The 24,113-nt window shown below is 41.4% G+C and overlaps 1 protein-coding gene across 2 annotated transcripts in view; it reads left to right on the top strand.

Annotated features, from left to right (window-relative positions):
• Nucleotides 1–24,113, top strand: part of SCRN1 (secernin 1) — a 58,033-nt gene that overhangs the window by 25,977 nt on the left and 7,943 nt on the right. For both annotated transcript variants that reach the window (XM_038766811.1, XM_038766802.1), the window contains exons 3-6: nucleotides 10,955–11,136; nucleotides 13,920–14,122; nucleotides 16,869–17,063; nucleotides 19,527–19,692. In XM_038766811.1, the coding sequence (XP_038622739.1) occupies nucleotides 10,955–11,136; nucleotides 13,920–14,122; nucleotides 16,869–17,063; nucleotides 19,527–19,692 (746 nt within the window). The remainder of the gene's footprint in view (nucleotides 1–10,954; nucleotides 11,137–13,919; nucleotides 14,123–16,868; nucleotides 17,064–19,526; nucleotides 19,693–24,113) is intronic.

Raw genomic sequence — 24,113 nt, 5'->3', positions numbered from 1 at the left:
GCCATGCTGCTTCCCTTGTTAGGGGGGCTTACGTAATAACCAAAAACACCTGGCGATTTTCTGCCATTTCAGGATTTCTTTTTGTGTGTGAGATTGCATCAGGCATCTGTACCACCTCACAGAGGAGCCCACTCGATCCGGGTGATGACTCTTTCTGAACTGGATTCACAGCCTTGCTTATCATAGGTCTCTGGTAAGCCTCGAGAGTTTTCAATCAGGACTGAAAAGACCCAAGCTGGTGGGCTTCTGGCCTACTACTATTACCTCTTTGAAGCTTTGCTCCCTGCCAGTGCTCACACCCCGCCTGCTCCCCACCAAAATCCCTGTCCCTATGCTCAATTTGGCACTTATACTCCCAAGAATGAAATTCCTTCCCAGAACACTGAGATTTGGGGTGAAATGAAGATGGGGAAGGGTTCCTGTTCAGATTCTCCCTCCATTTATTTCCAAAAGGCTCAGAAATGACGATTCTGAAAACTGGCACTCTCTTTGGCCAGAGATAACCCAGAACTTCTATTCTACAGACAGACTGGTTAAAGAGTTCTTGGGACAAAGAAGAAATGGGAGCAGAATTATCATGAGGCAACTGAAGGCAAAAGTGCTGTCAGAACTGAGAATGTGATCGTGGAAATTCTGACTCCCTGCTGGGGGTCTGGGGTTTGGTTTGTTTGGATGGGATCCCTCTGGCCTTGCTTGGCTAGTGCTAGGGGGACCTGTGGAATCCTGGGTTCCTGCCTTCTGCCTCCTGTCCTACTTGCGGTTTACCCCATTCAGGCTTCTGCTTTCTCTTAACTGTCTCAAGGGAAGGCTTGCATCGGTCTCCCAAGGTACAGAAGGAGGGGGCAAGTATGTTTCTTCTTAGTGCAGTTGGTCCAGCCTAAGAGGCACAATTAAAACAGTATAATGCTAATACAGGTTTTGACATCTACAAAGCAAAGTCAATGAATCAATTGTATTTATTGAGCGCTTACTGTGTACTAAGTGCTTGGGAGAGGACGGTGTAACACATACACATGTTCCATGCCCACAATGAGCATACAGCCTAGAGGAGGAAACCGACATTAATGTAAATTACAGATATATACATAAATTACAGAAATGTTTTTACCAGGAGTGGATGTTGAGAGCTCAGCATGTGTGTTTTCCACACAGGCATTCTAAATTCTTTAGATGTGATGCTCTAGTTTTCTGGGCAGCTGCTGTGCAAGCAACTGTCCAAGCTCAAGGGCAGCATTTGATATTTGGGAAGGAAGGTCCGTGTGCCTGCCTGCCTGCCATTCATCCCTGGCATGTCCCTGCTCCTCTTGATGGATTCAATGTCTCATTCTTACTCTTGAGGGGAACAGAGGTCCCTGGGTGTCCCTTTCCTTTATCCTGTAGATCCTTGGCCCTTTTGTGTATTTGTCAGTCAGTCAATCATACTTTTATATTTGGCAGGGAGATGTAGGAGGAGGGAAAGAAAGCATGATGGGTGGCAATCCATGTGACTTTAACAGCACAGCCGCTTATTTTCTCTGCTCTACCTACAGTCATTGAGAAGTGGGGAGGGGAAAAGGAGTAGAGAGAGGGAAGAAAAGTGTCTTTAGGTAGGCTTTAGGGTGTTGTGTACATATATGTGAAGTATTCAGTCCTACATAAGGGTTGACTTTCCAAAGCTACCCTTTATTTCATCTGCAATGAAAATTATCCTGACCTTGTATGTGGGGAACACCCAGATTAATCAATCAATAGTATATATTGAGCACTTACTATGTGCAGAGCACTGTTCTAAGTGCTTGGGAGAGTACAATACAATGGAATTAGCAAACAACCATTCCCTGCCCATTCATTCTAGATTTAAAAACAGAATTGATTTTGTATTTGGAAAACCCTTGTCATATTAGGAAAGCTGCATGTATTTAACACCCAGGGGGCTAATTAAAACATAATTTAAAGAGGCAAGAGACATTCTTAATTGTTGACTGTTTTAGCATTCAGTAGCTTAATTGGGGAATTTTCTTTTATTCATTGGCTGAAGCTTTGTCATTACTTAGGTTTGTTGTTTCTTGACTGGGAAAAAAATCACTGTTTTAATTCATTAACTAGCTGGCAGACATGAAATGTCTTGCAAATTGAGACATCTTGATGTACTTAATAGTATTCATCATTTGTGTAAAAACTTCAGACACACAACTTCTCTAACATGTGTTAAACTATTTTCCTTAAAAATGGGGTTAAAATCATAGCAGCAGCACTTCGTGGGAAGTTTAGTAAAGATGATAAAAGAAGAGGCTTCTGCTAGCCGATGACTAAATTTCAGTTAAGACTGGTGCGGAGGGTGGCTTTTGGAAGTGATTCTTGCCCTGAGTTTCATTTTCACCAAAGGAAGTTAAAGCACTCTTAGAGAGTGTAAGTGTATAATTCCTTTGGGGTGATGGCCTCCAGGGCTTTTTAGCTGAAATTCCAACCTCACTCATTTTTGGTCTGAGACAAGAACTGAGTACTTCCATTTGGGGGCTGAAAATACTCAAAAGTGACTAAGCCCCCCTTTTCCTCTGCTTCCCCTCCCTTCCCCATCGCCTCCACTCGCTCCTTCTGCTCTACCCACCTCCCTGCACTGTAGCACTTGTGTGTATATACATGCATATTTATAATTCTATTAATTTTATTAATGATGTGTATATATCTATAATTCTGTTTGTTTATATTGATGCTGTTGATGCCTGTTTACTTGTTTTGATGTCTGTCTCCCCCCTTCTAGACTGTGAGTCTGTTGTGGGCAGGGATTGTCTCTGTTGCTGAATTGTACTTTCCAAGCGCTTAGTACTGTGCTCTGCACACAATAAGTGCTCAATAAATACGATTGGATGAGTGAATGAATGAATGAAGCCTATGCCCTTCATTCTTTGTCATATTTATTGAGACCTTACTGTGTGCAGAGCACTGTACTAAGTGCTTGGGAGAGTATAATATAGCAATAAACAGACACATTCCATGCCCACAGAGAGTTTACAGTCTTCTGGTCACTGTCTCCCTCCCCTGCCTTTCACCCCACAAACCAACCCCCACAAAATCCCTACCTCTTTTTTGCTCCTGAACTCTCAGTGAAACGTTTGCACCTATGCTAGAGCGCAGTGGTTTCTGGGAAAAAGTCTGAGCTCTGTACAATCTCCTCTTATCCTCTAGTCCTCTCATATCATTCTCCCTAGAGCACCTGGCATTTTCTGCTAGTGTATGTAGTCCAGTGCCCTCAATGGCACCTTAATGGCCCGTTTGTGCAACAGAGTAATTCACGGTCTACTTTGGCTAGGAGTAAGAGCCCAGTGGTGATTAGAAATGTTGTTTTTGTTCCCTTGAGTTGCTATCCTTTTTCTAAAATGTTACATTTAGCCCAGCCGTTATTTCTCCTACCAAGAGGTCTTACTGACTCAATTGGTATTTCATAATGGACTCACTGGCAGTGCCAGGATTCAGGCAGTACAGTATGATTGACACAATGGTTGTCTTTCATTAATTAAAAAGTGTATTGTGCTGATGTCTTCATTCCCCATCTCACTGGATGGTGCCCAGTGATCCCATGTGTTGGAATGTGCAAGGGTAGCATGAGCACAAGGGCTGTGTTGCTTTTAGTATTTGACTAAACCATAAAGACAAAGATAACCTGTCCTACCATAATTTTTATCTTAGGGCATCTTCATATTCTGTTCTTTGACATTTAAATTCATGTTGCTCACTTTCAGTGTTGCAGAGGTTTGTTTGAAATTTTGGAACTACTTTAAACACCAGGCTGCAGTTTTGATTTTGGAAAATTAAAATTTATTCTCTTTGAGATGGAATTTCATTGCTCTTCGATTTTTTTTTTTTTTTTTTTTGTGGTCACCAACCCCACTTCCTTCCCCACTTTCTCTTGTGCTTCACTGGTGTCATGACTAGTGTCATAGTACCTGTGAATCTCTAAATTTAGTTTTAAAATGATGCCCCCTAAATTATGATTTGGTATGTTAGATGCTCTAGAAGTCTGATGATACAAGTTTAAATACTTAACTACTATTTGCATTATGTCTGTCACTGGTTGTCCCAAGATCAGCTTAGCCACTAGGGTTGTACATCAATTTATCAACTATAAACTATCAGCTCTAAGGAGCCAAGTACCATTTCTCTTCATTGAGATTTAGGTATTAAAACATAAGATTGGAATGAGGATTTTAATGATGGATTCCACTGACTGAATTTCCATGTATACAGAAAAATGTCTACTGGGAACATTAATTAGGGAAACTATTTAAAAGGTTTGACTAAAAATTTCCTCTAGACTGAAAGCTCCTCCTTTTGATAGGCTGGGAATGTATCTGCCAACTTTGTTATATTGTGCTCTCTGAAGTGCTTAGTAAAGTAATAGCTCAATAAATACCATTGATTGTCTGATTTGGGTTAATAGATCTCCTGCCCAGTTCTTAATCATAGTTAATTTTGGTACTTTATCTTAGTCTGTTGCAAAAGTATATAGAAGTATATGGGAAGCAGTATGACTCCCAGCATGGCTTGGGAGTTAGAAGGACCTGGTTTCAAATTCCAGCTCCACCACATGTTTGCTGTGTGAACTTGGGCAAGTTGCTTAACTTCTCTTTGCTTGTGACCTCATATATAAAATGGGGATTAAGAGTGTGAGTCCCATGTGGTACAAGGACTGTATCCAACCTACTTTACTTGTATCTATCCCAGTGCTTAGAATAGTGCTTGGCATATAGTAAGTGCTTAAGAAGTATCATAATTATTAATTATTGATTATATAAAATGTCATTTTCTTCCACTTTCACCTTTCTTCTTTCTATGGATGTTTCATTAGTCATGTATTTGGATAAAGTTTAAGTCTTTTAGAATGCATTAGTGAATGTCTCAGCTATTTCACATTGTGTGCCTTAAAGCTGGAGGAATTTTATAATTTCTTAGCTACAAGAGATAAAATAGATGATCGAGGTCAAGCTAGAGACTGAGAACTGAATTATCTCAGGAGTAAATAGCACCATAGCAGTGAATGTTTTAGCGAATTCAATACATTTTTCAAAAACTGAATGTTGTAAAGATTTCTGAGAGATTAGTAGGCATTTCACCATTGGGAACAGGGATTGGGTCTAAAATGATTGCATTGTAATATAATGTTTGACCTACAGTTAGCAGGAACCTTTTTAGGATGCGTAAAGATAGGATGAAGAAAGACGTAGAAAATCAAGGAAATTATTTCTTATCTTTTTTCCCTCCCTTCCCACCATTAGTTTGAACTTAGAGTAGAACTTAGTGATATTCTTTTCTAAATTCCAAGTTTATATAGTCATATAATGTACTGAGATTAAATTCTAGTAATTATAACCTTTGAAAAACATTGCCTTCCTGTAGCTAAGGGTGTCGGTAAAGCGAGACCTTTTAGAAGAATTTAGATGTATCAAATGGAAATAATATAGAAGGAAGAAAAGGTCCTTAGGGTTTTTGCCCATTGATCAATCAATGATATTTCTTGCACTTACTGTGTGCAGAGCACTGTACTAAGTGTGCAGATATTTCAAGCAGGAAATTGGAATGTTGAGAGAAGGATGGCTGTGCAAAGCCCTCCTGCCTGGAAGACTCCCCCCTTAGGGAACCCATTACCCAACATGGGGCTCCAGTCTCCAAATTCTTCCATAGCAGAGGGAGGATGAAGCAGCCACTTTGAGAACACTGGGGTGGTTGTGTCTGTCATGACTGTTGGACTCTGACTAGCTCTGCCTTGGCCATGAGGGGCATGAAACTACAGCTTCTTTGGTATTTATTCTTGTCCTTATGTTTTTGTGGTTTTTTCTCATTTGTATTGTTTCTTTTTTACTTATGTCTGTCACCAATCCTCTCCCCCTAGTAGTAAGAGTATTTATTAAGTACCTAATGCGAGCAAAGCACTGTACTAAGTGCTGGGAAAGAAGTATACAGATGAGCCACAGACCTGGTTACAGGGCTTTCAGTGGGCTCACAGTATCAGAATGAGGTGGGGAGCGGCTTGGTGACAAATACTTATGGAAAAATGAAGTGTCATCAGTGGAATTTATTGAGTGCTTACCGTGTGCAGAGCACTGTACTTAGCGTTTGGGAGAATACAATACAACCAAGCTGGTAGACATGTACCCTGCCTACAACAAGCTTATGTCCTAGAGCGGGACAAGAATGTAAAAGACAAGGATGGAGATAAACACGAGAGCCATAGGATTTCAGAGTCCTCACGGCTCAGATCTACAGTCACAGATGTTACAGCTGCAGTTGGTGGCCTTCTTAGTGGTCTAAAAGTGGTCCCAAGGGCTACCCATGTTTGAATCCTCCTCTGCTGGAGCGGGGACTGACGGGAGTCCTAGTGGTCTGAGGGTGGTGCAGTCTCTCTCAACAGTGATGGATTTCGAGACTCCTCATTATTAGGTTGTGAGCCCTTTGAAGCCTTGTGTCTAATTCTCATGCAAGAACTTTTTGCCAGCATTTTTAGTACAGTGCTTTGCACACAGTAGGCACATACTATTACCGCCACATTTAGAGTGAATTTTAAAAGGAAGCTATTTAATCTTCCTAAGGATTTTCAAGACTGTTAGATATTAGTTTGGGATGGTTTAAAATTTAGCTCGAGAATCCTATAAGAAGTCAAATGAAACGTGGATTCCTGGAAATGAATTGCCTGGGAGAGTCAAAAGAATAAAATCATTTTGCAAGTACTAAATGCTATAGCTTACCTTATTGAAATACGTGGTGTTAAATGAGTTTAGGTAGAAGGAGAAAAAATAGCAAGAAGCAGTGGAAAGAGCACAGGATTGGGAGTCAGGTGACCTGAGATCTAATCTTGACTCTGCCATTTTGCTGCTGTATGAACTTGGGCACATCACTTGACTTCCCCGAGCCTCTATTTCTTTCTCTATTAAAAAAGGGTATTAAATACCTGTGCTCCCTTCCCCTTAGACTTTGAGCCCCATGTAAGTCAGGGTCCATGTGTGATGTGATTTTCCTGACTCTTCCTCAGAGTTTAGCACAGTGTGTGGCACAAAGAAATCACTTAAAATAAAAAAAACCCCTGAACAATCCTGGGTAGGATGATGTTGATATGGGCTTACCCAAGGTCTGAAAAATACGAACAAAATCACACCAGTTCTGTGTCCAAGGCACAGGATATGAATGAATATGAGTGTAGCAGGTTTTACAATAGAACATTTTGTGCAGCTTGGCTCAGTGGGAAGAACACGGGCTTTGGAGTCAGAGGTCATGGATTCAAATCCCGGCTCCGCCAATTATCAGCTGTGTGACTTTGGGCAAGTCACTTAACTTCTCTGTGCCTCAGTTCCCTCATCTGTAAAATGGGGATGAAGACTGCGAGCCTCCCGTGGGACAACCTGATCACCTTGTAACCCCCCAGCGCTTAGAACAGTGCTTTGCACATAGAAAGCACTTAATAAATGCCATTATTAGTAGTAGTAGTAGTAGTAGTAGTAGTAGTAGTAGTAGTAGTAGTAGAAACAGATCATTATCCATGCCAGATGAGTAGTTATTTTGAAGAGAAAATCCCTTGAAGCTCCAGACCCCTATGCCTGTAGGCTTGTGAAGCGCAATGGCTTAGTGGAAAGAGCACAGGCTTGGGAGTCAGAGGTCGTGGGTTCTAATCCCGGCTCCACCACTTATCAGCTGTGTGACTTTGGGCAAGTCACTTAACTACTGTGTGCCTCAGTTACCCCATCTATAAAATGGGGATGAAGACTGTGAGCCCCAGGTGGGACAACCTGATTACCTTGTATCTCCCCCTGCTCTTAGAACAGTGCTTGACGCATAGTAAGTGCTTAACAAATATTATTATTATTATTGTGGAACAGGTGGGTATGCACCAAGGTGAGTTTTGCTGCCACCTAGAGACTAACTTTAGTCTTCAGTGGGATTATGCGTTGGACCAGGATCTCAAACCTGCCCACTCATTTACATGCCAGTTTTGGGGTTATCAGTTGTATTTGCTGAGTTCATTCATTCATTCGTATTTATTGAGTGCTTACTGTGTGCAGAGCACTGTACTAAGCGCTTGGGAATTACAAGTTGGCAACATATAGAGACGGTCCCTACCCAACAACGGGCTCACAGTCTAGAAGGAGTGCTTTCTGTATGCAGATGACTGTACTAAACTCTTGGTAGAGTACAATTGAACAGAGTTGGTAGACACGTTCCCTCACCTCAATCAATCTATGGCTTTTGTTAATAATAATAATAATAATAATAATAATAATAATGTTGGCATTTGTTAAGCGCTTACTATGTGCAAAGCACTGTTCTAAGCGCTGAGGGGATACATGGTGAACAGGTTGTCCCACATGGGGCTTATTGAGTACTTACTAGGTGTAGAGCACTGTACTAAGCACTTACAAGGGTACAGTACAACAGAATTAGAAGGCTTGTTCTCAGCCCACAATGAGCTTACAGTACAGAGGGGGAGACTTTAGGGACTATGAAGGTGAGGACCTATCCAAAGAGGTGACTCCAGGAAAAATGGGGGCTCAGAGTGCTTTATGGTAGGAAAGGAAGGGATCCCAAGTGTGCTAGGACTAGCCTTACCCAGACCCCAGAATTGCCTGGAGAAGCAGTCCTGCTTCACTGACCACTCAACCCAGAAGCACCAAAGAGTAATTAAGGTTGTGTTTTAGGTTTAAGGTTGCTTAGTACAGTCCATGCCACACAGCAAGAGCTTAACAAAGCACTTAATAAATATAACTGAATGAATGAACAAATGGCACAATTATTACATTATGCCCAAATATTTTCATTTATATGAAAAATACACAAAGTGGTTTATTCATTCAATTATATTTATTGAGCACGTACTGTGTGCTCACTGTACAAAGTGCTTGAAAACTAAAGGTAGATTTGAATGAGGTAAAAAAAATTGAGCAAAAAGACTGTAGTAAGAACAAACCATAAAATTGTACACTACATTGGTATTAGACTTGTAAATTGTTTTTTCTCACAGTTGGGCTAAAGTCCATGAAGGTGAACTTACCATCCAATATTAAAAGTGCAAAAGATGACTCATTGTGGAAGTAATAGTAAAATCATGATAATTCTTTAAAAGTTCTATTTAGAAAAGGCTGACAGTGTGCTAGGGGTAGATCTTAATGTCTCAAGAATTTCAAGATAATGTATTTTCTACATTTTGGAACCCCTCTTTTCCACAATTTTTAAAAAATGGTATTTGTTAAGCACTTATTGTGTGCCAGACAGTGTTCTAAGCACTGGAGCTAATCATGTTGGACACAGTGCATGTCATTCATTCAGTCATATTTATTGAATGCTTATTGTGTGCAGAGCACTGTACTAAGCGCTTGGGAGAGTGCAATTCACAATACGACAACAGACACATTCCCTGCCTACGATAAGCTTACAGATTCCCACATGGGGCTCACAGTCTTAATCCGCATTTTAGAGATGAGGTAGCTGAGGCACGGAGAAGTGAAGAGACTTTCCCAGTGTCACATATTAGACAAGTGGTGAAACTGAGATTAGAACTTAGGTCCTTCTGATTCCCAGGCCCCTGCTCTATCCACTAGGCCACACTGCTTCTCAAGAAGCAAATGCCATAGTAGGCTAGTAGTGACTTCAGTTTGAAATGGATAAATAATCCCTTTGAATGTTGTAGCATCTTTTCTGGACAGGTGAAAGCAATAACTGGTACTTAGTTATTAACAACTAAAAGATATGTAGTCCTGGCCTCTAGGCTTCTGGGTGTTTTAAATTTGAAGCACATTTTGGAGTTTTGAGTATACTCATTGTTGTATTAATTTAGTGCTTACTGTGTGCAAAGCATTGTACTAAACCCTTGGGATTGCACAGAGAAGTTAAGTACCTTGCCCAAGGTCACACAGCAGACAAGTATCAGAGCCAGGATTAGAAACCAGGTCCTTCTGACTCCCAGGCCCATGCTCTATCCACAAGGCCATGCTGCTTCTCATTAATCAGCATTCCTGCCCAGGAACTTTGATAATGCCCAAACTATCTAGTTAGCAGGGAGCACATCAAGCTTTTCTCTACATCATAATTGCGTGACCCATCTCTAAATTCACATTTAAACTGCTCCAATATGACTATCTTGAAGAAGAGAGTGATTTTTCTTCTCTGTAGGTCTCAGGATTTTTTTGCTAATGTTGGAATTTGTGGTGATGAATGTGTAAAGTAGAGCAAACACAGGATAGCTGAAGTTTTCTGACAGCAAGAGGTCCTGATTAAATGCTCTAGAAATGGTCTTTTCTAAAATAAATGTCCATAACTCTGTTTTAGCTTCACATTGGCACATGTTCTTATTGGCTCATGATGTGAGAAATATAATGGTATTTTTATTGTTACGAGATGAAGAATATGGAGAAATCTTCATCCTTGAGAGTAAGGACTTAAGCGCTTAGTACAGTGCTCTGCAAACAGTAAGCGCTCAATAAATACAGTTGACTGACAAAGACAGTTTCTGTTCTTCAGACCCATCCTAGAATAACTAGAATGCTGTCCTGAATAGAAGAGATATTCAATAAATAGGTATTGATGATGCAGGTTGAAATTAGGTAGGAATACCACGGGGAAATCATACAGTAATAATGATGGTATTTAATAATGATGGTATTTATAAAGTGCTTACTTAGTGTCAAACCCCATGCTAAGTTCTGGGAGAGATACAAAATAATCAGTTTGGACACATTCCCTGTCCCACCACCTGAGTCTCACAGTCTAACAAGGAGCACAGATGTAAAATTACACGATGCAGTATCCAAAAAGTCAAAAGTTGATTAAACCTTTGTTACTTTTGTTATTATCCAAGCAATATTAAAATTAGAGTGGTTCAAATCCACTATGTGACCATGTTGGTGTGCAGTTATAGCAACTTTGATTTTTCAGAACAAAGACTTACAAACGTAGATGGTTCAGTAAACATTGTGTTTCCTCCTTCCCTCGCTAGTGCACATACACTGCAATTGACCAAGTTCAGAAGACGTACGCCATTGTGTTAAGCAAACCTGCCTGGCTTTGGGGTGCAGAAATGGGAGCTAATGAACATGGGGTCTGCATTGCTAATGAGGCCATCGTTACCAGAGAGCCAGCTGCTGAGAGGGAGGCCTTGCTGGGGATGGATCTTGTCAGGTACGTGAGGAGTTGTAGACTATGCAGCCGTGGTTGAATTGGCCTGTGAAAGACATTCAAGTCTAATAGAAAATGGATCTTATCTGTGAATAAGATAACTCCCCTCTCCCCCGCCATCTATAATAGCGTATGTATGTGTGTGGGAATACATTTGTGTAAGTAATGTGTTTGTGTGTGTTTTTGTGAGAACCTTTTTTATCTAAGAAACTCAACACTTGTTAAATCTTTCTGGTAGCCTATCTGCCATCCTCATTTTACAAATCCCTGAAGGACATGATTGTGGTTTCAAAGAAGATCAAGAAAATATCTCTAGTTCCTTGAATCCAGGCCCATTCTAAAGTTGGCTTCTACCACAGAAGTTCTCATATCTCAGGAACCTACAGATTCCTCCTTTAGTTAGCATTTGTTCATAGTTTCATAAGCCACGTGATATGGAATCCTTAGTCCAGATTGACCTGGGATCAATCAGTAGTATTGGTTGAGTGTTTACTATTTGCAGAGCACTGTACTAAGCACTCGGGAGAGTTCAGTGACACAGTTGGTAAACACATTCCCTGCCCACAGCAAGTATGACTGCAGAATGAAAATTCTGGCCGTGGACAGCTAAGTCTAGCCTGTCTGCTCTTGGTCCTGATAGACTCATGCAAGTGCCCCTGTCCACCCCTAGTTTTGGTAAGTGCTGCACCAGCAAGAATCTCTGCCCTTCTTTTGATTCTTGGAAAACAAATAACCTTTGTTAGAAGCAACCTCTTGGCTATCCATTCTGAAGTGGTGTGCTAAGAGCGCTAAAAGCTATTTTAAAAGCAAGAGCAAAAAGGTAGGAGATGTTTAACTGCTAGTTTCAGCCAATGTGATTTTCTTAGGTATCACAGTGTTTACTGAGAAATGTTGGGAGCTGATCCAGGCAGTTCCTGGAAGACTTTGCTTTTGTTTAAATAGAATAGTTTAAATTTACTTCCAAAAGTGCCACACTGGGAATTGGCTTGTTGAAAGTAAGTTTGGCTTGATGAAAGGGCAGTTTGGCTAACCAGTTACTAGCAAGGGCTGTGCCATTGGCATTGTAGGATAGATCCCACTTCTAAAAGGATGGTTCTTCACATCCTGCAATGTATGCTAACGTGTGAGAGCTAAACAATAGCATTCTGTTTCTCCCGTCCCTTCCTCCTGCCTTCCCTTTCAACTGGACACTTCTCTAAGAACATTGATCATCTTCATGCCATATGGAGGGAATGTGCTTGCAACAGATAGAACCATTCTTCTTGCCATGAAAATAGTTGAATAGCCATTATTTAGTTTTTTTGGGCAACATCCTCCAGTCAGAGAAAAGAAAACTGATATAAGCACATGCTAGGAGCAGCTCTGTGCCTATCCCTTCATTCACTCTCCAGTAGTGATTCTCTGTGAAAAATCTCTTGAGGAAATTGCAAAATTAGAATTGTGCTGGTCTTCTTCCACCCTTTAATTTAGCTGCTGATGTGAGACTTTCTAGTAAGTTTTACAGGTTTGGAAAATTCCAGTTTTTGAATAATTTGGGAGAACATCATATTTCTAATCTCCATGGGATCCAAAACATAATTTTAAATATTTCTGAATACTTAGGGTTGGGATGATTGGCAAGGCTTTAGAAGGGCAATGGATCCCAGGGATATTGTAAGGATAAAAGAGATCATCGATGCAAATGAACTTTAAATTGAAGTCCTGTAAATTCAGTCTGTCCACCATATTTATAGCAGCACTGTACTAAACAGTTTAATGGAATTAGTATGATTCCTGCCCTCAAGAAGCTTACAATCTAGTGGGATTCGGGATATCATGATCAGTGTTGAGCCCCATCCACTCTAACACTTGGAGGTCCTGGAGGGGCAGCACACCCTCTTGGGAGTTGTGGAAGAGAGAGCAGCCTCCCACCAACCCCTTACTCTCTTTGTGGAGGAGGCATATAGAGAGGAAGCTGCAGTGGGCACCCCTGCCTGTTCTGCTCTCTTCCAGTAACATTCTTTAAGCTCCACTGAGGAGGAGGAGTCAGGGCAATACCACCCTGCCCATCGATGATACTTTTGAGACCAGTTTTCCTGTTCATGAAAAGATGTGCACCCTTGGAGACTCCATTGGAGCGCACCATTCTTTCCTTGTTTCCCCCTGAATAATAATAATAATTATGGTATTTGTTAAGCGCTAACTGCTTCGGTGCTTTTAAACACTTACTGCTTACTGCTTAAGTGCTTAGAGAAGCATATTGGCCTAGTGGCAAGAGCACAGGCTTGAGAGTCAGAGGACATGGGTTCTAATTCCAGTTCTGCCACTTGCTGCTGTCTGACCTTGGGCAAGTCCCTTAACTTCTCTGTGCCTCAGTAACCTCATCTGTAAAATGGTGATTACCCTGCCCAGCCCTTAGTACAGTGGTCTGTATCCAGTAAGCTCTCAATAAATTCCATTGAATGCTTGATACATAGAGTGCATGGCAAGAATCCCACAAAAGTTTTGAAAAGCGATAATTAGATTGAAAATTTTTATATCCCTTTGCAGCAAGCTGCTATTTGCTCGTTATGGCCAGGAAACATGATTGCTAATTCTGTTGTCCTCTCCCAAATGCTTAGTACAATGCTCTGCACATAGTAAGTGCCCAATAAATGTGATTGATTGATTTGCTTGTATGCTGCCATGCGTGTTCAGGGGCTTCTATGTGTGGATTTGTTTAATGGCTTTGCTAAGTTGGTTTGGGCATTTCAGCAGTAATAATGAGGCTCGATCAAACATTTGTGTTTCTTGTTTCCTTGCCGTAGGCTTGGTCTAGAAAGAGGGGCAACCGCTAAGGAGGCCTTAGATGTCATAGTCTCCTTGTTGGAAGAGCACGGACAAGGTGGAAATTATTACGAAGATGGGAACTTCTGCCATACTTTCCAAAGTGCCTATCTGATTGTGGACCGAGAAGAAGCCTGGGTGTTAGAGACGATAGGGAAATACTGGGCGGCAGAAAAAATGACAGGTTAGTTGAGTTGGTGAACAAGGATGTTAGTGGCAAGAACATAGGCATGGGAGTCAGAGGACTATGTTCAACCCAGTTTGCCTGTATCCACCCCAGCACTTAATATAGTGCCTGGCACATTGTAAGCCCTTAACAAATACCACAATTATTATTATTAAGACATAATCCAGTAGCCAGGCTGAATGGCTTAACCAATTGATTTCAACAGGAATACTGCTCCAAGATTATCCATCAGTAGTATTTACTGAGTTCCTTCCGTGCGTGGAGCACCATCCTTAGGCGCTTGAGAGAGTACAATAGAATAAGTAGACCTAATTCCTGCCCTCAAGGGGCTTACAATTTAGACCTTTATTGGCTTGTTCATTTTTGGTCAAGTAAGAACGAAGATAATTTTTTGAACGCCTTCTGGACTGTGTCTACCAAACCTTGCCTAAAAGACAATACTCAGACTTCTAAGACTGTAGAATATGCTTCCTTAAACTTCCGTGTAAGAATAAAATACTAAAGTCTGGTCTCAGATGGTTTCTGGACAGTTGTACCATTCCACCATTGGTGCTTCAGTATTCAGTCCGAGTTACATTTATGAACACCTACTTTGTCTATAGTTGCATGTAAAAAGCTGAGTTTTCCCCTAAGATAAAATTAAAAATCCACTGACCAAATAAGGAATATTTTTATTTTATCAAGACGTTTTAAAAATTCACAGCAACTGTTACTAAAGGTAAATTTTAAACCATCTGATTGCAACAGCCTTTAAGTATCTTTGTCACTAGGCTGCTTAAAATGTGAAAGAAACTTATATGAATCCACTCTTATTTATAATATTTGAAAAGTGACTAATTTTGACTTAATAGCTTACTTAGCATGAATAGGACTAAAATCACTTGCCCAGATCAAATGTTTTTTTAAGGCGATTTTATTCTGTCCTCTAGAATCATGAAAGACATCAGGTCACATGCCCTTTGGCAGGATCCATATTTGGGCAAGTGAAACAGTGAAGCAGAACATAGTGGAGGAATTCAGCCCAGGGCTGACCCATGAATCTAGTAATTGTTTCTCTGGCAATTTAGCTATATGGCACCATGTAGCTTTTGTTCTGCCTCGCTCCATTTTATTCTCCATAAATTTGAAAGGTCAGCCTGTTTGGAGTGGTATGACTCAGGTACGACTGTCATTGTTGAAGTCATTATCTAAATATTTATCAGAAAATCAGGTTTTTTTTTGTGTGTTTTGATATCAGAAGCTATCTTGTAGAAACAAAAGCCCTCACTCCAATTCCTTCTGTATTTAGTCCTATATCGAAAAGGGTGTCAAACTGAATGTACTGAATTAATCAATGGTATTTATTGAGCATTTACTGTGTGTGGAGAACTGTACTAAGTGCCTGGGAGAATACAACAGAGTTGGTAGATATATTCCCTGTCCATAAGGAGTTTACAGTGCAGAGAGGGAGACAGACATTAAAATGAATTATGTCTGTGTTTATAAGTGCTGTGGGTGGAGTGAATATCAAGTGCTTAAAGGGTACAGATCCAAGAGCTTAGGCGACGAAGAAGGGAGAGAAAGTAGGGAAAATGAGAGCTTAGTCGCAGCAGGCCTTTTGAAGGAGATGTGATTGTTATAAGGCTTTGAAGGCAGGGAGTGTGATTACCTGTCAGATATAAGGGTGGCCAGAGGGAGGAAACTGGTGAGAGATGAGATAGAGGTACAGTGAGAAGATTGGTGTTAGAATAATGCTTTGCACATAGTAAGTACTTAACAAATATCAGTATCATTATTATTATTACTAAGTGCTTGTGAGAGTATAGTATAACAAAATTGGTAGACGTATTCCCTGCCCACCACTAGCTTGCCATCTAGAGGGAAGCATCATGGCCTAGTGGATAGAGCACGGGCCTGAGAATCAGAAGGACCTGGGTTTTAATCCTGACTCCACCACTTGCCTGCTGTGTGACCTTGGGCAAGTCATTTCACCTCTCTGGGCTTCAGTTACCTCATCTGTAAAATGGAGATTAAGACTGTGTGTCCGAAGTGGGACAGGGACTCTATCTAACCTGATTAGCTTGTATCTACCCCAGCGCTTAGAAGAGTGCTTGACATATAGTAGGCACTTTACAAATACCATGATTATTATAATTATTGGGGAGACATGCTTGGATCAGCGTAGTATCTGTTTGGATGGAGAGAAAAGGGTGGATTTTAGTGCCATTGTGAAGGTAGAGCTGACAGAATTTGGTAGAAAATGGAATATGTGAGTTTAATGATAGAGATGAGTTGAGGTTAATTTCAAGATTTCAGGCTCGTGAGACAGGGAGGTTAGTGGTGTTATACAGTGATGGGAAAGACAGGGAGGGCAAGGTGTGGGTGGGAAGTTGAGCAGCCAGAGAGATAGGAGGAAAACCAGGAGAGGACAGTGTCAGTGAAGACAAGGTGTCATAATGTTTCCAGGAGAAGGGAGTGTCAAAGGCAGCTTAGAAGTCGAGGATCACGATTAGAGGTCTTTGGGTATAGCAAGAAGGAGGTCATTGGTGATTTTCCCTGAGTGAAGGGGGCAAAGCCAGATAGCAGGGGGTTGAGGAGAGAGAGTGGTGGCAGCAAGGGTAGACAGCTTGCTCAAGGGTTTGGAGAGGAATGGTGGGTACGTATGCCAGGGCTTAGTACAGTGCTTGGCTCCAATTAAGTGCTTAACAAATGCCACTATTATTATTAATGTGAATAAGCTAACAAAGATTTGTTCTTCCTATAGAGGGAATTAAATGTGTTTGCAATCAGCTTTCTATAACCACAAAAATTGATGCAGAGCATCCTGAGCTTAGAAGTTTTGCAGAAAGTCAAGGCTGGTGGACCGGGGACAAAGAATTCAATTTTTCTGAAGTGTTTTCCCAAGAAGATGACCATCTAGATTGCTGTTCGGGTAAAGACAGCTTAGAAAAACAGGAAGGTAAGTGAAACATTTCCCTTTGACTTTTCCTTGCTATTTTATCGTTGCTTAAAGCCATAGGTACCAACCAGGGGTTCAGGAAGCAGCGTGGTTGAGTAGAAAGAACCCAGGTCTGGGATTTGGAGGATCTGGGGTCTGTTTCTGGCCCCGCCACTGATCTGCTGTGTGACCTTGGGCAAATCATTTTACTTTTCTGTGCCTCTGTTTTCTCTGTAAAATGGGACGATAATACCTGACTTACCCTACCTCAGAGGGATGTTATGAGCACAGAAATGAGATGATGTGAAAGCACTTTGGGAATGAAAGTGCAATGTCAAATTGATCTATTATTTTTATTTTGAGCCCAGAAATGAACGGGTAGTAGGATCCAGGTTAGGAAGGGGTGGGTTTGGGTAGAGATTTGTTTGAAAAGTCAGGAAGGAGAGACTCAGTTAGGGCTAGAGATGCCAGCAGAGCCCAAGACCACTGCTAGAATGCTTCAGCTCTGCCAAAAATGCACCCAGACATCCTGAGATCATAGCCAGAGACTAACACTGGGAGAAGAAAGGGAGATGAAGAGAAAGATAAACTCAGACAGGCAGAGGGGTACAGGAAAAGGGACAGAGTTGGAGCAATGCTTGGATCCCTTGTCAGCTGGACAGAGGGCAAGTCTATGGGGGTGAAGAGAGAAGCTGAGCTGGGCATGCCCTGGCCCTGGGGATGTTGGGGCCCACTGGGACCTGAGCTGCCATTTTGAAGTGCTTCAGTTTTCAGCCTACCTTCTAAGCAGCAGCAGGGGTAAGGTGGCCTAACTGTTCCTGCATCCGTAGCTCAAAATGCTGTAGAGACAAAGTGAATGGCATTGCCCACACAGTCCAGGAATGATGGGGAGGCGAGTACCCACAAACAAAATTAGCACCCCACCTAAACCCCTGAGGAGGAAGGAAAAACACATGCAGAGAATATTCAGCTTCTCTTTCCAGGTGGCTTTTGGGATTGAGGCTGGAAAGATCAATCAAGGCCAAATCTGACTAGGGAAAAGGCTTAGTTTTTTGAAGAAATTATTTTTAGAGGAAGTAGGCATTTTTGTTCCCAAATCACGTGGAGGAAAATAAAACTCTGGGCCCCACAATGTGTGGGGAATTGTCTGTGTTGCAAAGGGAGAAGCAGTGTGGTCTAGTGGAAAGAGCCCATGCCTGGGAGTCAGAGGACCTGGTTCTAATTCCGGTTTGGCCTATTGCTTAAAGTATGACCTTGGGCAAGTCTCTTAACTTCTCTGTGCCTCAATTCTCCTGTTCTCCCTCCTGCTTAGACTGAGTCCCTTGTGGGATAGGAACAGCCTAATCAAAGTGTATCTACCAACGGTGTTTGACACATAGTAAGTGTTTAACAAATACCATTAAAAGAGAATGTTTTAGGAGACTGGTGATCCTATTCCCACTTTGCTGAGGAAACCCTGAATCCACGCACCTACCTAAATGACAATCTGCTTGATGAAGTCTCCTCCCACCCTGACTCCTTGCCTTATCCCATTGTCTCTCTGGAAATTGTTGAGAAAATGAGTAGTGAGTGGGTGTCTGGTCTCTGTTGACTGTTTAAATCTAGTGAGCCCAGCCATGTAAATATTTTTGCCAAACTAATTCACCTTTCCCAAAATGTGCCCATTGCCTATCTAAGATGGACACAATTTCTGGGCTTCCATAGAGGATAAAAGTGGGAACAAATTGAGCAACCCCACAAACACATTCACAGTAATGGTTCTTTTTGGAGACAGACACATGTACATTTAAAATTTTACAGTGGCTTACTTTTGGTTGAAGAGAAAAATAAAACCTGGTTCTGAGTGTGGGGCTGAAAATTTTCAAGTATTAAAATGTGTTTTTAGGAGTTGGCAGAAGCAAAATGCTCAGAGACTTTAGCTTCCCTTTTCACCATGGATCCCTATTTTAGGCATCTGTGATGCGGTAAAAGTTTGTAATAATAATAATGATGGTATTTGTTAAGCGCTTACTATGTGCCAGGCACTGTTCTAAGCACTGGGCAGTGTTGTAAGTGCTAGATGATAGTACTCATGGTCTCAACCCAAAGTACAACTTTGAAAAGGTCTTTTAGCTTATAATAGTGCCTTAGAATAATCTGATTTGGTCCAAGCACTAGATAGATGGTTTTTTAGTCCCTCTAGATTGTAAAAGCTCATTAGGGCAGGGAGCATTTCTACCAACTCTGTTGTATTGTACTCTCCCAAGTGCTTAATACAGTGCTCTGCGCATAATAAGTATTCAATAAGTACCGCTGATGACAAAAGAAGTAATTTGCCGGTCTTTTGTGGCAGCTGACTGTATGCACATGAGATCACCCAAACAGATGTGAGTGAGTGTATTCCTATTCTCATACAGTATTTTTGTTTTTTGGGTCAACTCAGTCTTTGTGTTTTTTGCCCTTGGAGGCATTACCATAACTGCATGTTGTGCTTTGTTTTTGCAGGGACCATCACTGTGCAAACAATGATCAATGTCTTAAGGGACAAAGCCAGTGGGGTCTGCGTAGATTCTGAGTCTTTCCTCACTACAGCCAGTATTGTGTCAGTGTTGCCCCAGAATGGTACCTCTCCATGTATTCACTACTTCACTGGGACACCAGATCCCTCCAGGTAATAATAATAATAATAATAATGACAATCACCAAGTACTATGTGCTAAATGCTGGGCTAGATGTAAGATTATGAGGTCAGACACAGTCTGTCTCACAGTCTGTCTTATCCCCACTTTGCCGAGGAGTAAATTGAGGCCTGGAAAGATTAAGTGACTTACCCAAGGTCACACATCAAGTTGGTGGCAGAGCTGAGACACCAGTCTTGTGCTCTTTCTGCTAGGTTTGTACTCACCACGTCCAAGGAGCCTCTGACAAACCGTGGAGTGCCTGCTGAAGGGTGCCCTCTGTGGTTGAAACAAGTTGAACTGTACAAATAATGATAGTAACAATTGTGGTATTTAAGTGCCCACTATGTGCCAGGCACTGTTCTAAGCACTGGGGTAGATACAAGATAATTGAGTTGGACCTAGTCCCTATCTATCATGGGTCTCAACTCAGTCTTAATCCCCATTTTTCAGGTGAAGGAACTGAGGCCCAGAGAAGTGAATTGACTTGCCCAAGGTCACACAGCAGACAAGTGGCAGAGACAGGATTAAAACCCAGATCCTTATGACTCCCAGGCCTGGGCTTTATCCACTAGGCCATGCTGATTCTCTAGGAAGGCTCATGTGGGATTTTTCTGAGAGTAACATATTGTACTATCTCCTTGGTGTTGGCAGAATTGGAAAATTAATCTGCTTCTCTGGACGAAATGAAATGCCTGTGGTAATTTGCATTCATCACCTTCCCCCTAGCCCCACCGCCAGCTCCTCTACCCTCTCTCCCAAGCATTTTGTAAAAGAAAAAAAAAATGAGTGATAGATTCACTGCAGTCACCAATTTTTTAAGTGTGGGAGATTCCCTATTTCAAAAGTCCACCAAATATAATAAAGGCAAAATGTCAATGTAGGCACTCCCTAAGGGTACTTAGGAGAAAGAAACCAGATAGAAAATGTTTCAGCCACCTAAATGTACTGGGACGGAAGAGGAAGCCCTAGTAAAATTATAAAAATGAGATGGAAATGCCTTTGCTTAATTTATTATGGTAAAAAGAGCTCTGTATTTTCCAAAATCATTTTAAATTTATGAATGCTCTTAAAGGCTTGGTAAAATACGAGCCTCACTGAGAATATTGATCTGAACTATATGTCACACTTCATCTTAAAGGTGAAGCACTGTAGTCTTTTGTTCAGTAGTTTATGCAAAAATGTTTATGTATTTTGGGTCACTGTCAATCAGTCATATTTATTGAGTGCTTACTGTGTGCAGAGTACTGTATTAAGCTCTTGAGAGAGTACAGTAAAACAGATTTAATAGCACTGTTCCTTGCTCCTAGTCTCAAGGGGAAGAGAGATGTTAAACTAAGTTATGAATATGTATGTAAGTGCTGTGGGAAACTATTTGTATCTGGTCTTACATTTTAAGCTCCTAGAACAGTTAAAGCTTATGATGGCATCATAATAACACATTTGAGCTCTGATAGCATGCTAGGCAATATTGAGGATTCAACTCAAGAAAAGATTTCAATTACAAAACGATGCTGCTGCTTGTACATAGATTATTAGAAATAAGCTGCAGGTGACCATTATAGCTTTTCTGTCCTTACCAACTGAATGAGCTACATTACTTTGGTCTCTGGAGAAGCTCTGGCAGTGTTCTAAGTCTAGTAATCTAGAGAATTTTTCTATTGAACATGTCTCCATTTATAGCCTAACTTTGTAAAGCACTTTATTAATGTTATTGAATAGAGCAATAGTTTGACTAATAGCCTGTGTTACCAGTGCACACTCAATCATCTTTCAAGGCATTTTTCATCAGTTTAGTGCTCTGATTTTGAACACTGGAAATGAATTGATGGTTGGAGGCAAGGACTTTGGGCCATTTTCATAATTAAAAAGGATTATACTGGGAAAACCTTAGCCACAAAATACTTCCCCAGTTAGCCTCCCAATTTTCCAACCTATTTTCCCAACAGTGTCACGTCAACACTTCCGTATCACTCCCCAGCACTTACATGTGTATCTTTATGCTCTATTGTTTCTACCTACTTATAATTTAGTGTAGTGTCAGCTTCCCCTATTAGATATTAAGGTCACTGAGGATGCAAATAATGTTTACTAACTCTGTGGTACTCTCCCAAGTGCTTAGTACAGTGCTTTGCATAGAGCAGGTACCCAGTGAATACTATTAATTGATGTTGCACCATTGTAACAGTTGGATCTTCTGCTTTGGTTTCAGTGCTGGGAATTACAAGGACGTTACAAGTTTCCAAAAGGGGTAGCCCGAGAGTGGGTTGGTTGCATTATTTTTCTTGGATAGGGACCAAATTTAATTAGATATTGGGCCTTCAAGATGATTTCAGTCATAGAATGAAAGGTTTAGCCAAATCAGTTCTGGAATACAGATTAAAAACCTTGGTGGAAAACAGGCAAGCAAGAGAGGTGTTTGAGTTTCAGACTAGACAGACACAAACTAGAACTGGGTGTACCAAGATACTGAAAAATAGCATAGCGGTCTTCAGTACTGCAAAACCCCTCAATGACTCTGACATGAAATCATAGAGAGCCCTTATCAGTTACTGTGAGTGCTTCTGAAGTATTTTGATTTCTCTTGTTGCATCCCTTCAGAGGTAGTTAGCCTGCCAGTATGTTGCCAGTTTCCTGAAAGCATCCTGTATTCCTTGAACATTTTTTCACGTCAGCTCTGGAGTGCTCAACTCTTGCCTCTTACTCCCTTGAAAGCAGGAATAACTTTCCCTGTGCTTATTGGAGGGGAAAACGAAAGCTTTATTCATCTCCGGTGATTCAGTACGCAGTCCTGTAGACTGTCAGCTTGTCCTCAAGACTATAAGCTTGTTTTGGGATGGAGCTTTCATTCATTCATTCATTCAGTTGTATTTATTGAGGCACTTACTGTGTGCAGAGCAATGTACTAAGCTCTTGGGAAGTACAAATTGGAAACATATAGAGACGGTCCCTACCCAACAACGGGCTCACAGTCTAGAGTGGGGAGACAGACAACAAAACAAAACAAGTAGACAGGTGTCAATACCATCAGAATAGATAAATAGAATTATAGCTATATACACATCATTAATAAACTAGAGTAAGAAATATGTACAAATATACACAAGTACTGTGGGGAAGGGAAGGGGATAGGGCAAAGGGAGGAAGTGGGGTGATGTGGGAGGAGGAGGAGCAGAGGAAAAGGGGGTGGTCAATCTGGGAAGATCTCCTGGAGGAGGTGAGCTCTCGGGGCTTTGAAGGGAGGAAGAGAGCTAGTTTGGCAGATGTGTGGAGGGAGGGCATTCAAGGCCAGGGATAGGATGTGGGCCAGGGGTTGATGGCAGGACAGGTGAGAAGGAGGCAGTGAGGAGGTTAGTGGCAGAGGAGCGGAGTGTGCAAGCTGGGCTGTAGAAGGAGTGAAGGGGGTGAGGTGATGAAGATGAATGTGCCTACCAGCTTTGATGTGCTCTCTGAAGTGCTTAGTGCAGTGCTTTGCTTACAGTAAATGCTCAAATGCCATTGATTGATTCACCCCAGAATCCTTCAGTAAGTCAGTATTGGAGGGAGAAGCAATAACCTCGATTTCCCCCAGTTCCCATTCCAGGGTTTAGGAAATCTGAAACAGTTCCTGGAGGTATTCATTTCACTCTCCTTCCCAGCGTGGGGCTCATTTTCTCATTTTTCTTTATTGCTTTCTGTCATTCTCCCACTCAGCCCAGTCTCACTCTTCTCTCCCTTCTGTCACTCTTCTCTCCCTTCTCCTACTCGAAGTACATTTGCTTAGCTAAATGGTTAAGACTAAAGACATTCCTGCATCCATCAGTGTGTCCACTCAGAATGCAGGTCTCCAACCTGAGGCTTGTAGGTAATGACCACAGCTTGCCTGCTCATGGAGGTCACTGCTATTCCTTTCCTCCCCCTCTGCTGCTCCCGCTGCCCGCCCTGCTAAGCTGTGGTAGCTCATCACTGCCATCTTCTGCCACCCATTTTTCCTCAAACCTCCATACTGTTTATGGTAAACCTCCTTATGCATTCAGAACCAGAAAACTCCCAAGGTTTAAATGTCCTCTGGACTCTATAAAATGACTTTCAGCCAGGGAAGAGCGACTTAACTGAGTAGGTGGTTTGCCTTTCTTTAGGGGAAGCATTATAGAACCCCAATCTCAGACTTGCACCCTTTGCATGTGAGATTTTTTTAAAAGCATCATTAGTGTGATTGTGATTTGAACTCCTCAGGGATTTTATTTCATCAAGACAAACTACTTTTCCTCAAAAACATTCTGATAAACATGCACTCTACTGCAATTCTAGCAGTTAGGAATGTCGACTTCACTATCGAGTATTTTAGAAAATGTCAGTGGAACAATGGATTCTTTGCAGTTTTCAGAATTGAATCAGGCCATTACATTGTCCTGAAAGTTCTTTTTGTAATGTT

Source organism: Tachyglossus aculeatus, chromosome 2 (genome assembly GCF_015852505.1).
Source record: "Tachyglossus aculeatus isolate mTacAcu1 chromosome 2, mTacAcu1.pri, whole genome shotgun sequence".
Classification (NCBI taxonomy): Eukaryota; Metazoa; Chordata; class Mammalia; order Monotremata; family Tachyglossidae; genus Tachyglossus; species Tachyglossus aculeatus.
The sequence above is the reverse complement of the archived record's forward strand: the minus strand, read 5'-3'. Positions and strand labels throughout refer to the sequence as shown.